General features: G+C 39.5%; 1 protein-coding gene across 1 annotated transcript in view; it reads right to left on the bottom strand.

The window, feature by feature from the left end:
- LOC149948895 (unextended protein-like) overlaps nt 1-13,068 on the bottom strand; it is a 45,181-nt gene extending 32,113 nt beyond the window's left edge. The window contains exons 1-3 of the mRNA XM_090174072.1: nt 12,534-13,068; nt 6,129-7,095; nt 5,178-5,505 (exon numbers count right to left, since the gene is read on the bottom strand). Coding sequence (XP_090030198.1) covers nt 5,178-5,505; nt 6,129-7,095; nt 12,534-12,970 — 1,732 coding nt within the window. The 5' untranslated portion in view covers nt 12,971-13,068. The remainder of the gene's footprint in view (nt 1-5,177; nt 5,506-6,128; nt 7,096-12,533) is intronic.
- Nucleotides 13,069-13,070: the final 2 nt, after the last annotated feature.

Consider the following 13,070-nt stretch of genomic DNA (forward strand, 5'->3'; position numbering starts at 1 on the left):
GGCCTAATACAGTTTTAATGCGTCGACGCCAAAAAACACCGTTAGGCCTAATACAGTTTTATTGCGTCGACGCTCGCCGCCGGGACGTTTTCGTCCTCGTGAAGAGTGAAAACCAGGCTTTAGGCCTAACGGAGATTTATTTGCGTCGACGCTCGCCGTCGTGGCGTTTTAGGCCTAGTGAAAACGATACGAAGGTGAACGTCGACGCCAAAAATCTTCGTTAAGCCTAATATCATTTTTTTCGTCGACGCCAAAAATCTTCGTTAAGCCTAATATCATTTTTTTCGTCGACGCTAAAAATCTTCGTTAAGCCTAATATCATTTTTTTCGTCGACGCCAAAAATCTTCGTTAAGCCTAAGATCATTTTTTTCGTCGACGCTAAAAATCTTCGTTAAGCCTAATATCATTTTTTTCGTCGACGCTAAAAATCTTCGTTAAGCCTAATATCATTTTTTTCGTCGACGCCAAAAATCTTCGTTAAGCCTAATATCATTTTTTTCGTCGACGCCAAAAATCTTCGTTAAGCCTAAGATCATTTTTTTCGTCGACGCTAAAAATCTTCGTTAAGCCTAATATCATTTTTTTCGTCGACGCTAAAAATCTTCGTTAAGCCTAATATCATTTTTTTCGTCGACGCCAAAAATCTTCGTTAAGCCTAAGATCATTTTTTTCGTCGACGCCAAAAATCTTCGTTAAGCCTAATATCATTTTTTTCGTCGACGCCAAAAATCTTCGTTAAGCCTAAGATCATTTTTTTCGTCGACGCTAAAAATCTTCGTTAAGCCTAATATCATTTTTTTCGTCGACGCTAAAAATCTTCGTTAAGCCTAATATCATTTTTTTCGTCGACGCCAAAAATCTTCGTTAAGCCTAATATCATTTTTTTCGTCGACGCCAAAAATCTTCGTTAAGCCTAAGATCATTTTTTTCGTCGACGCTAAAAATCTTCGTTAAGCCTAATATCATTTTTTTCGTCGACGCTAAAAATCTTCGTTAAGCCTAATATCATTTTTTTCGTCGACGCCAAAAATCTTCGTTAAGCCTAAGATCATTTTTTTCGTCGACGCTAAAAATCTTCGTTAAGCCTAATATCATTTTTTTCGTCGACGCTAAAAATCTTCGTTAAGCCTAATATCATTTTTTTTGCGTGGACGCTCGCCGTCGTTTCGTTTTTACTAAGTCTAGTGGGAACCAGCCTAAAGGCTTAACGGAAGTTTTTGGCGTTGACGCTCGCCGTCGTGGCGTTTGGGTCCTAGTGATTACCAAGCCTTAACTCGGCCTACTAGCGCCATCTATAAGGGAACTGGAGTTTTGAAAAATAGTCATTGGTGTAAGCAAATAAACTAATCCATTTATTCAAGCGAATCCACCTCTCGAAAACTGTGAACGGGAGAACTTGTAGCTGAGTGTAGACTGTACACAAATGAAGCTACGTCTACACTCACAAGGAGACATCCCGAAGTGTAACTCGCCGATTTTGTTCAATCTCGGGGGATTGGTAGACCTTCATGTAACTTGAAAAATCCTAAAGGGAATTTATTCAATGGGCAACCGTTTTGCCATGGCAACGAAAAATGTTTTTGACAACAACAAATGGAAATTTTCCCATTGAAAATAGCATGGGATTCTGACCGATTCCTAGGACTCCCCTGTGAAATATTTTAACAAATTTAAAAATTTCGAAAATGCCAAAAATAGAAAAAATAGATAAAAATTGACAAAAAAACATCAAAATTGATCCTTTTGATCAATTTGAGGTCAAAATCCCATGTTATTTTCAATGGGAAAATTTAATATTTTGTGTTGTCAAAAACATTTTTCGTTACCATGGCAAAACGGTTGCTCATTGAATAAATTCCCTTTAGGATTTTTCATGATACACGAAAGTCTACCAATTCCCCGAGTTTGAACAAAATCGGTGGGTTACACTTCGGGATGTCTCCTTGTCGTTTTCGAGGGATGGTTAAACCTGTCTCATGTTGTTAAACAACTCAAATTTATGATCGTTTTAGTTTGGAAACAGTCGTAATTACAGATGCGAGATAATTTTTTTCGTTTCTAAATTAGGGGCCATATAGAATAAAATGAAAAAGAAACTTAACGTACGATCAGCGAGTATCTCTATCTAAGCCGGAGTAATAATAATTTTTAAAAGCATTTACGGCGTATTATCGCGTGTAATAAAGATAAAGCAAATTTCAAAACGGTCTTGTCGAATACTTGTTCGAGAAAACGACTAATTATAGATAGGAAAGTGCAACCCTTTAACCACGATTACAAACGATACTTTGGCTATCAACGTAATTTAGTTAAACCAGCGATCTTAAATTATCACCTTCAAAAACTGATCAATACCCGTAATCGGTGTACGACATTGTAGCCTCGACTATATTGATGCGATTACGTCACTGATTACAGATTTAGCATGACCAGAGGGTTGTAGTCAGTTTCGTACGAGCGTAATCGGTGTACCAGGATATTATATACGCGTACACTGGAAATGTTTTCCCATAGAATCTGTTGTGATATACAGCTGACACTTAACACTAATTAATGCAGGGATGTTTCCTTATCAGGCTCCCAAACGCCTTCTATCGGGAAAAATAGACATAACCTCGATTGTGTACGTACGAAGGTATTATAAGGAGCGGCCATGTTAGAATATGACGTAAAACCGCCGTTTCAAAGGCTAGGAGCAACAAACACAGCACCCCACACAAGGAGAACGCAACCCGTCCATTTTCTTGCGTACATTTTTCATTGGTTAGATGCATTAGCGCCTGCTGCCGTCGGAAGGGGAAAATTCGGAAATTGTCTTCCCCCTTTCCGTAAAACGTTCAGCATAAAGGCTCAACACTGCGTTAGGGTGTTTAAAGGCTAGCGGCGTACTCCTGGTGTTTGTTGTTCCTACTTCACAGGGATGTCTTTTAACGGCCAAAAATAAAACTTTAAAACCTTTATTTCCGATTTAAAAAAACAGACGAAAAAAAGAGGGTGTCGCGTATAGGGAACTAACACTCCGTAGCTTTCGCCGTGGCCGCCATGTCGGCTAGAATTTTTTTAAATAGGAAAAGCATGGGTGACGTCGTGTGACGTAGAACTGTTAGCTCCCATGTGGGTGCTTGCTCGTAGCGTCGTAAGCATACGTCATAACTAACAGTCCCGCCTTGAAACGGACACCGTGACATTAATTGGCCGTCACAGATTACGAGGCAAAACGCCACACCTTCCCCGAAATAATCATGTGACCGCCATGGGTGATGGCGGACCCATAAGCGTTACCATGACAACGAACACAAGCCACACTCACGAGCGAGCTACCAATTGTTGGCGACAGGGGTCGCTACCGAACAGGAGCGCACTCGCGGAGTGAGTTACGCATTTTCTCCATGATAGAGGGATGGGAATAATAATAATAATAATTATTATTATTATTATTACAATTTTAAGTATTTCTAACTACTTGTGCAAGACAAATTAATTGAGAGTGAGAAGACAACGAAGATTAAAAGTGCACAAATTTTTTTTTTTAATTATAAAATTAAACTAATTAAATATAATATTTTAAAATAAACATTTTTGTGCACTTTTAATCTTCGTTGTCTTCTAATAATAATGATGATAATAATAATAATAATAATCAGCTAGGCTAATACCCAAGGCACCACCTTAGGCCTAAGTCATCAAGCGACTTTTGAAGCCATTGATAAATAATATAATTATATAATTATTATTAGTTAGTAAAATAGTCGTGGTACTCTAAGATTAGCGTTAATATGAAATTATGCCTTGGTCTTTTTAAACATCTAAATACGATAATTTACGGGTAATAAAACAGTTTCGCGGATATAACAGAACCGTTAAAGGCCGACTACATAGTTATTTGGTTTAATCTGTCTTTCACTGGTAGTTGGTTGCTTGCATAGCACATGTGTCTTGCAGCGAGCCAACTTCCAGTGAAAGACAAAGTAAACCGAATAATTATGTAGTCGGCCTTTAAGCCATTTGTAGCCGAGTGTAGATTGGGCAGAATAAAACTACATTTACACTCCTTCAAGTTACAAATACACGTTTTATAGCGCTGGCTTAAGCTTTCAGTTTTAGGAATTGGGTTCCTCCTCGACATAGACTAATTTATTCAATAAGCGCGTCAGCTGGTCAAAATAGTTACGTAACGTATGACGTAAAATTGACGATAAGATAAGAGCCTCTAGCGAGGAAAATACGAAACTTGATAACAAATTTCCACTCTAATGACGATCACAAGAACGGCGGAAAGGAATTTTCACCCACTGCCTTCCGAAATCGGTCTATTAAACACTTGTGGTACTACCAAGTATTTATTTATGCTTAGGAAGAATGAATGTTGAGACAATTTATGGCGACTTTTAAAGCCATAAATTCAGGTGGCCGGGTTACAACGCGTAAGAGGGTGGTAACAAGCCCTGCATGGCACCTGAGCCACCAGCTTCCTACACTTACTATTACCGTTTAACCTCAACAAGTTTTTATGGAAAGGGGAAACTGAAGACCCGTGGCAGGAATCCATACCTCTACTTGTAATGCTTATCCTGGCGTATCGCGTATGGTAAGATCACTCTGACGGCTTTGGCCCCGCCTACGAGACAAAAAAAATCGCCCTCTCACGTTGTTGTTTTATAAGTTAACATAGTGACGTCAAAAAAACCGTCAGCCACATCGAGACGAAAATCTGCCGCGATAAGCATTCCAAGTAGAGGTATGGATTCCTGGTGGCTTCCAATCCCCCTCACGCTCGAAGAATAAGCTTTTTCCCACCGGTGACATTTACCCCCGCTAGCGCCACGGGTAAATTCGACCATGATCGTCTCAACATAGTCCAGCTGGCCATGGACGAATTACTGAAGGACACACCGAATCCCCACGTGTATTTAAAACAAGCCAGCGTGCGAGTTCTTAAAGGTTGGCGATTTAACACGCGGTAAGTAATTAAAAAAACACTTTATGCTTTTATTAAAAAAGTAAAATAAAATGTTTGAATATTTCTCGAGAGGCCAGACAGTATTTCATTTCTAATAGTTCTTTAATTCGCCAATAGAGAGCAACAGTGTTTCGCGAGTGATAACTTCTCTTGCCCCTGAAAAGTCCGTTTTCCCCCGAACACGAAATAGATGAAGAGATGAAGAATAAGATTTACCTTTTTTGAACTCGTTGAGCATAACGTCCAGAGTTTCGTCCTCGAAGACGAAGTTGATGGGGTGATTGTAAAACTCGCAGAGCGTCTTAAGGGGAGTGTTGTCGTCCGGGTCGACGAAGGCCAAGTCCTTGATGTTGAGCAGAGCCACGATGTTGTTGCGATCCCCGTCGTACACCGGCACCCGAGTGTAGCCTCGTTTCATGATCTCCGACATGGTTTCGAAGTTCAGCGAGACGTCGTAGCTGATCATGTACACGTCCTCGATGCGCGTCATGACGTCCGCCACCGTCTTCTTCCTCAGCTCCAAGGCTCCCGAGATGATATTCACCTAAACCAAACCAATTACCCAATCTTCACAGACATTCTCATAAATAACCAATTAAGTTTGAGACGCGTTAATTTGGTTTGACCTTGAATAATAAAAGATTTAATCCAGGATCAGTGGCGTAGCTAAGACACACTAGACCCACCCGCGAAACTCTTTTCGGGGTTTTAGTCGGTATCTAGCATATTATTTGATAGGAATTTAGGGGGCCCCTGAAGCCCCGTGGCTCTCCTGCCTCGCGGGGTCTGCGGGGGCCGTATTTACGCCACTGTCCAGGACGCTTCGGCGTATAAGAAAGAGTATATATGACGTCATCACGCCGCTTCACGAGTCAGAAGGGGTTAAACTAGTCGATGAACGGGAATTTACATCCAAGTTTCTGGCGCTCTTTTGCCGCTTAAGTATAGGGACATCTATCGGTAGTGTTTAGCACTAATTAAATATTTTTAATTAGTCACGCGAGAAGTCATGTTTTGAAATCTTTTATTAGACAGTTAGGTAGGAGAAATTTGTAGCTGAGTGTAGTAGCTTTATCGCGTTCAATGTACACTCAGCTACAAGTTCCCCGTTCGCGTTTCTAAGGGATGGCTGAACCAGTCTATTATCAAATGGGTTTTGAGATTTACCTCTTCGTTTTCGAGTTTGTTGTAGTCCTTGGTGACTCTGATGAACTCCATGAGTCTCTCTCGGTCGTAGACGTTTCCGATTTCTTCTCCGAGTATGCGGTCCAGGATCTTACTGATGGGGTAAGCGACGGGGAAGGTGAGAACCATGAAGAATTTGGTAATATTCACCGTTTTGGCCCCAATAGCGAGACCATGCCGCGAACAAATGGCTTGAGGAATGATTTCTCCGAACATGACGATGCCGATGGTCGCCCCGATCACGGCGATCAAACCGGACGTCAAATCATCCAGCAGAATGGTCAGCGAAGTGTTGACCAGTACGTTGCCCAGCAGTAGCGAGCAAAGAAGGTAATTGCCCCGAGAGCGGAGAGGGGTGATGGAGCGCGAATACTGTTTCTCTTTCTCGGAACCGCACTTGGCGATGACTTGCAGCTCGGTCTTGTCCAGGGCCATCAGGCCCAAGTTGAGGCCGCTAAAGAGGCCGGACAGAACCAGCAGCACGATGATGAAGACGACTTGCACCCAGAGCGGAAGGAAACGGCCGACCACTCTGATTTTGATCCAGGCATCGGGACCTTGGTGACGCCAGACGGGGTACCTGAAGCCGGGGTCCCGTTCTTCGACGCAAATGAAATATTCGCTCTTTTTGTCCTCGGTTTCGGGCAGTTTGATCTTGAAGAAGGCCACCGTGTCCGAGAGACGGGATTCCTCCTCGTCCAGCTGGTAAATGACCACGACCTGCGTGTCGGCCGAGTGGTCGCACTGTTCGCCCTTGTCGTTCGAGGCCGTCGTGAACATGATTCGCGTCCAATTGGTGAAGGAATGTCCGTACAGACGCACGAAGGTTTCCGTTTTGGCCGGGATGACCGACGTCCCGTCTTCGTCCGTGTAAGCGCGGTCGCCTTCCACCCGGACTCCGACGACCGTCGTCTGGTCCAAGGAAGCGACGCTCAAGGTAGACCGTCTCCTACAGGAAACAGATACTGTAGCGCAGTGTCGTAGCCAGGGGGGGGGGGGGGGTACAGGGTTGCCACAGTTTTTTCACTATCAAATTCCCTGACTTTTCCAGATTTTCCCTGACTTAGTTTGTCCCAAGATTTGGTATTTTTTCACCTATATTTTAGTAAGTTTCCTATTTGCAACCGAAATTAAATTCCATACATTTCCCAGATTAGTAGACTAATTTTTAAAATTCCCCGACTTTTCCCTGAATTTTATACCCATATTCAAAATCCCTGACTTTTCCAGGTATCGTGGCAACCCTGAAGTATGGTTGAGGCAGTACCGAATTTACTGAAGTTTGGGCCCTAGCCAGATTTTGGTAGGGGTCCCCGTAAGGAAACCATAAAAACGAAAAACTCGCGTGTCCCGAAGAAAATTCCACTGATTGGGCCTTCTGTTGGCGAGGGGCCCATAGGAGAGTGCCTAATAGGCCTAGTCCTTAATCCTTCACTGGGTTGAGTGTACCGTTGTTTTTTGGATTATTTCAATTGTGTGCCCGTCTCCTGCCTACGCTACTGATGTAGCACTGGGTGCAAACTCGGAACAACAACTACTTTCGCGTTGAGTGAACACGGCCACCTGATCTAAAGACAATAAAAACCACAAGCTGCCTTGTGTATAGCCTATGTTGGAGATATAAACCCAGAACGTGATAAAATTCGAGCTTCAGGGGTATACAGCCCTGAAAATTGATATACACGTGCCTTGAACTATAATATCTACTACCTAATTTTTATTTTTCAAATAAACCTACTGGGAAAAAGTTTATAAGCAAAAAAACCCGCTTGTTGTCGAAGACGCGTGCATCTTCGTTTGCCTATGTTTTAAAATATATAATTCTAAGTTGCACCGCATCGCTGCAGCTTTACAAGTAAGAAAATGGTAAATAAATGTGGATTTATTTTTTTCCAATTTTGGTCAAGTTTGACCAAATTGATCGAAATAAATCAAGTTTTACAAAAAAAAAATTATCTCTATATTAATCCAATTTTACACAACTAATAAATTTCAATTAATTCCTTTCAATTTTGATCGACACTACTGCTTTCGATCAAATTGGTACAAATTTATTCAATTTTATCAATTTTGAAAAAAAAAATATTTTGAGATTTTTGGTAAATTTGCCCATTTTATTCATTCGAATTTTGATCATTGTTGACCAAATTGAACGAAATATTTTTTTTTCATTACACCAATTTATCTATATATTATTCCGATATTTCACAAATGATCTATTTCTATCAATTACTATCAATAATAATCGTTTTTGATCAAATGTACTGCTTTTGATAAAAAAAATTAAGATTTATTAATTTTTTTTCAATTTTGGAAAAATAATTTTTTCAAACAATTTAGAAATATTTTTTCAATGTTTGTACTTTTTTAAATTTCCTCTCACATTTTTCCAATTTAAGCCATTTTGTTTCATTTTCATCCATTTTGCTCAGATTAATCAAAAGTTGATCAATTTTGAATTTATTCGTCAATTTTTATCTATTTTTGACATTTTAAATTTTTTAAATTTGTTCAAATTTTTCACAGGGCCTAAGAATCGGTCAGAATCCCATGTTATTTTCAATGGGAAAATTTGTTGTCAAAAACCTTTTTGTTGCCATGGCAAAATGGTTGCCCATTGAATAAATTCCCTTTAAGATTTTTCAAGTTACATGAAGGTCTACCAATCCCCCAAGTTTGGACAAAATCGATGGGTTACACTTCGGGATTTCTCCTTGTTAGAATATTTTATTTTAAAAATACACGCAAACGAGCGGGTTTTTTGCCTATAAACTTTTTCCCAGTAGGTTTTTTGAAAAAATAAAAATTAGGTAGTCGAGAGTATAGTTCAAGGCACGTGTATATCAATTTTCAGAGCTGTATACCAATTCCGAACAAATCGGTTGTTTTTAGTATCAAGTATTTTAACAGAATTGAAAATGATATTTCCAAAATTCAAACAGAATTCCTAGCTGTAGCTAAAGATATAAAAATTATTCAACCTGACTTCAAATGATGCTAAGCCTAGGTCCAATAAGTTACGTTAAATGAACTATTGATAAAGAACTCGTGAGAAGAGATTACGTCACCTCCTGTGGGAAAGGAAGAATTCTAAAAAATGTGACGCGCCCCAGGTATATCTATAATCTACTGTTCTATATTCATTGTCGAATATGAATAAATTCATGATTGAATTCATAAGAAAATTATCAATAACTTCAGTATCTAATGCCACAAGTCAACTTGCAATTATATCTTTAATATATGATCAGGATTATCAGCATTTACAATTAGGGTTTATCTGATTTATAACAATTTCATTTCAACAAGGATGTATTTATGTATATTTAAAGAGATTGATTAGGTTGAGATAATTTTTTAGCTTTCCTCGCAAAGAAAGCCCCTTCCCTTTAAAAGGCAATCCAATATCATTGGTTCTTTAAAACTGACGTTGAGGCGCACGCGAGTGACGTGTTTCTTTCCCTCTCACGTGACTTCTTAAACTGGGACCCGTGGATCGTCTCAACTAGGAGCAACAAACTCAGCCCCCCACGCAAGGAGAACGCAACGCTTCAAAATTCGTGCATTTTTCATTGGTTAGACGCTGTAGCGCCTGCTGCCGTCGGAAGGGGAAATTCGGAAATTGTCTTCCCCTTGCCCGTAAAACGTTCAGCGTAAAGGCTCGTCCAATCAAATTTGTACACAACACTGCGTTAGCGTGTTTATAGGCTAGCTGCGTTCTCCTTGTGTTTGTTGCTCCTAGGTCTCATCATTGCTATATACAAATAAATACATTATTTAAATGAAGACTATATTTAAGTAGATGTACATATAGTACTAACAGAAACGAAACTAGTATTAACATAAGTAACATAATAACAATAAGTATGACACTTCCTATTGCTTTAAAGCTAAATTTCCTTTTTACGGCACTGATACTCTCTTCAAGATGTGACTTGGACTCGCGATTTACCGTTTCGGATGACTACGTTTTGATAAAAATTTAAACCTAATATCGGAGAGCACGTTCTGGCTTTGTTTTGAATCCCGCGTGGGAATCATGAGTGATAAAAAAAACATGAGCTCGTCGCGCCGAGAAAAACTTTTTTAATTTTTATCATTTTAACCTAATATTCCGCCTATCTATCGGAAACCAGATATTTCGGATTAGCGGAAGTCTCGCATATTTTAGACACTAGAGGGCTCTGCGCTGAGAAAATATCTTGATTACGCAATAACTATGAAAATCAGTTTGGTTGTAAATCTCGTTAGTTGTCATACTAATTGTTATTATGTTACTTATGGTATTAATAATTTTCAATAATTCGTCATTATTTCTGCCTAAGTATGCGTTATTTTAACTTTTCAAAGCAATTCAATTTTTGGTAGGCCTTGGCTTTTACGTAAAAACGGCTGGCGTAGAATTTTTTTTTGGGCATCGTTACCTGGAAGTTCCAAAAAAACAAGCCTGCCTTTAAAAATTAGTGTTGAAGTGATGTACGTGTTATAACAACGTCCCTAATATATTACTTGTGATAAAAGGAACAAATGTACCTTAAACTGAACGTGTCAAACTTAAGACTACTATGTTACTAATGATTATTAAAGTCGTTAAAAATGAGTCTCAAACGGCTTTCTTTGAATTGAAAGTGTCATACTTAATTCTTCTAAGTTACTCATGTGATAAGTCATTAAAAAATGGTGTCTCAAACGGCTTTCATTGTTTGTTTCCCTGGATGTAATTTGTGTAGTGGCCTATTTCCCAAACGGAATTAAAACGCGGATTCCATTAAGACGCGAATTTCCCGCGGATGTATACACCGCATCACGCCTCAAAATTTAGTGCGTATTACTTAAACTAACCATGTAATATGTTAACACATAAGTATATAATATTGTTACAAAAGTGTGACACTTCATATTCTTCACATGCAAAAGTTTTACTGAGAGCTATTAACAAGACAGACTGCATTACGGGCTTCGTCGCCGTTTGGTGTCCGCTCGCTAACGCGTCACACGTAGCCTTTGACAGCGCCTCGCTAGGGGGAGATTTGCTTCTTGTGATGACGTCACTCCATAACTAGCTCTCAATAAATTAAAATATTCCACAAAGTGAAACTTATGGAACAATATTAGAGACTTATGGTTAAAATTACACTTCATAGAAATATGTAGTAATTAATAAATAAATTCCATCTGTTTTAGTTTTAAAAATTCGCCATAAAATGTATTTCTTCCAAAAATCAGCCTACGAAGCTACGTGTTTCTAGCGAATAACATTAGCAGGGTAAAAGTGAAATTCTCGATGTTCCGTCTCAAAACAAACGAGTCAATGATATAGTACCGTTACACTTAGAAGCCAAACCTTCACTCCGCGGCATATCGCTGTAATCCGCCGTTAAATCCAGCTTTTGACCTCATTATAAAACGTAACTACTATAAAGTTTTTGCTGACGAATTATAAACACTGTAAACAATGTGGGTGTTATGTACGATCATGCGCGTAATATTTACCCTCTACAATGTCGAACGGTGTACTGTACAGTATTTGTTTTTAAAAATAAATTTTACATTTTTTTCCGTAACCCCCGTGAAATTTATTTGGTAAACAGAAATGTTTTTTTTTTGGGGATGTCTTTTCTAATAAATGTGAGTGTCTGTCCGATACGGATTTAAATTATATTATTTCCTCAGAGTAAACAGTACTTCGAATTATGTCGTTAAAATATAGTGGTATACCCATCCGAAAAATATTTCATTTAAGCAGAACTAGATTATTGAACTCGATAAAAATAATGCCTACAGCTGCTGCCAGTGAGGCCCGACGACCAGAAATCAAGATCGCATTTTATGGATTTTACCATTTTCGCGCGGGATTATCCAGCTTAGAAACTAGGCTAAAAGGCTAAATACTCCGTGCGTCGAAATTATAATACTCGCGAAGTACTGTACAGCGTCGCTGGTTTTGCAATGTTTTTTGGTGTAAGGCCAAAATTTCATACAGAAAAAAGATCAGAGTCATCGTTGAATGGAACTTTTGAAGCCATAGCCCGAAGATTTACAAATAATTCTTCTAAAATGGAGAGCAATTTAGAAATATTTAAAGTTATACCAAATTTGACAGCGTATATTTATTGAAAACGTGAAAACATTAAGCCTACATGGAAATTTCATCGCTCCAATTTAAGCGTTTTAGCTACACCTTCAGAGACGTTTTACTTTTTTATGGAGCAAACGTAAGTAGAGTAGTGTGGGAAGGCGAGAGAAAGAGTTAAAAAGTTGCGTGTGAGGGATAACGAACTCGAGGTATGCACGTGTTAGGATAAGCCTCGTTGAGAGCGTGTACTCTTAAATAGCATTCATTTTAACAGGAGAACACGTCTTAGGGAATAAAAAAGATTATCTCACATCGAAGACGTTTTGGCGCGTGGTAGCACCTTGACACTCAGTCCCTGATGAATCCATCCTGGTCGATCTTTGTCAGAAATGCAGGCGTACAATCGCTCGTACTCCGGCGATTCGAAAGTGACGTTTAACAGGAGAATCGAGTCACCGAACAGTTTCGTATCGTGAATGATTATATTTTTCGTATCCAAGCTACTTCTAGGACAGGGTTCGCCCAGCTCCAAAGGAGTGCGCGAAAACGCTACGACGGCGTTGGAAGAGAAATTAGGAGTCCCGTATAAGGTTAATAGAACCGCGTTGTCTACAGTTACTTCTAACGGTTCCGAATCGACCCTAAAATCGTAATTTAGGGCCCTTGCGGTGATTAAAAATGGAAAATGCAGAATAACTACGAAGAGAAACAACTCGCGAGCGGTGCTAACGCAAAGCCCGTCCGCCATATTATGACGGCGGCGTCAGAGAACTTCCGGCAGCCAATGAAGTGAGCGACTGCCGCGCCGCTGCTTATTTGAAGAAATTTTCAAGGGGGGGGGAGGAAAT

Source organism: Leiobunum rupestre, chromosome 4 (genome assembly GCF_980474605.1).
Source record: "Leiobunum rupestre chromosome 4, qqLeiRupe1.1.hap1, whole genome shotgun sequence".
NCBI classification, from domain to species: Eukaryota; Metazoa; Arthropoda; class Arachnida; order Opiliones; family Sclerosomatidae; genus Leiobunum; species Leiobunum rupestre.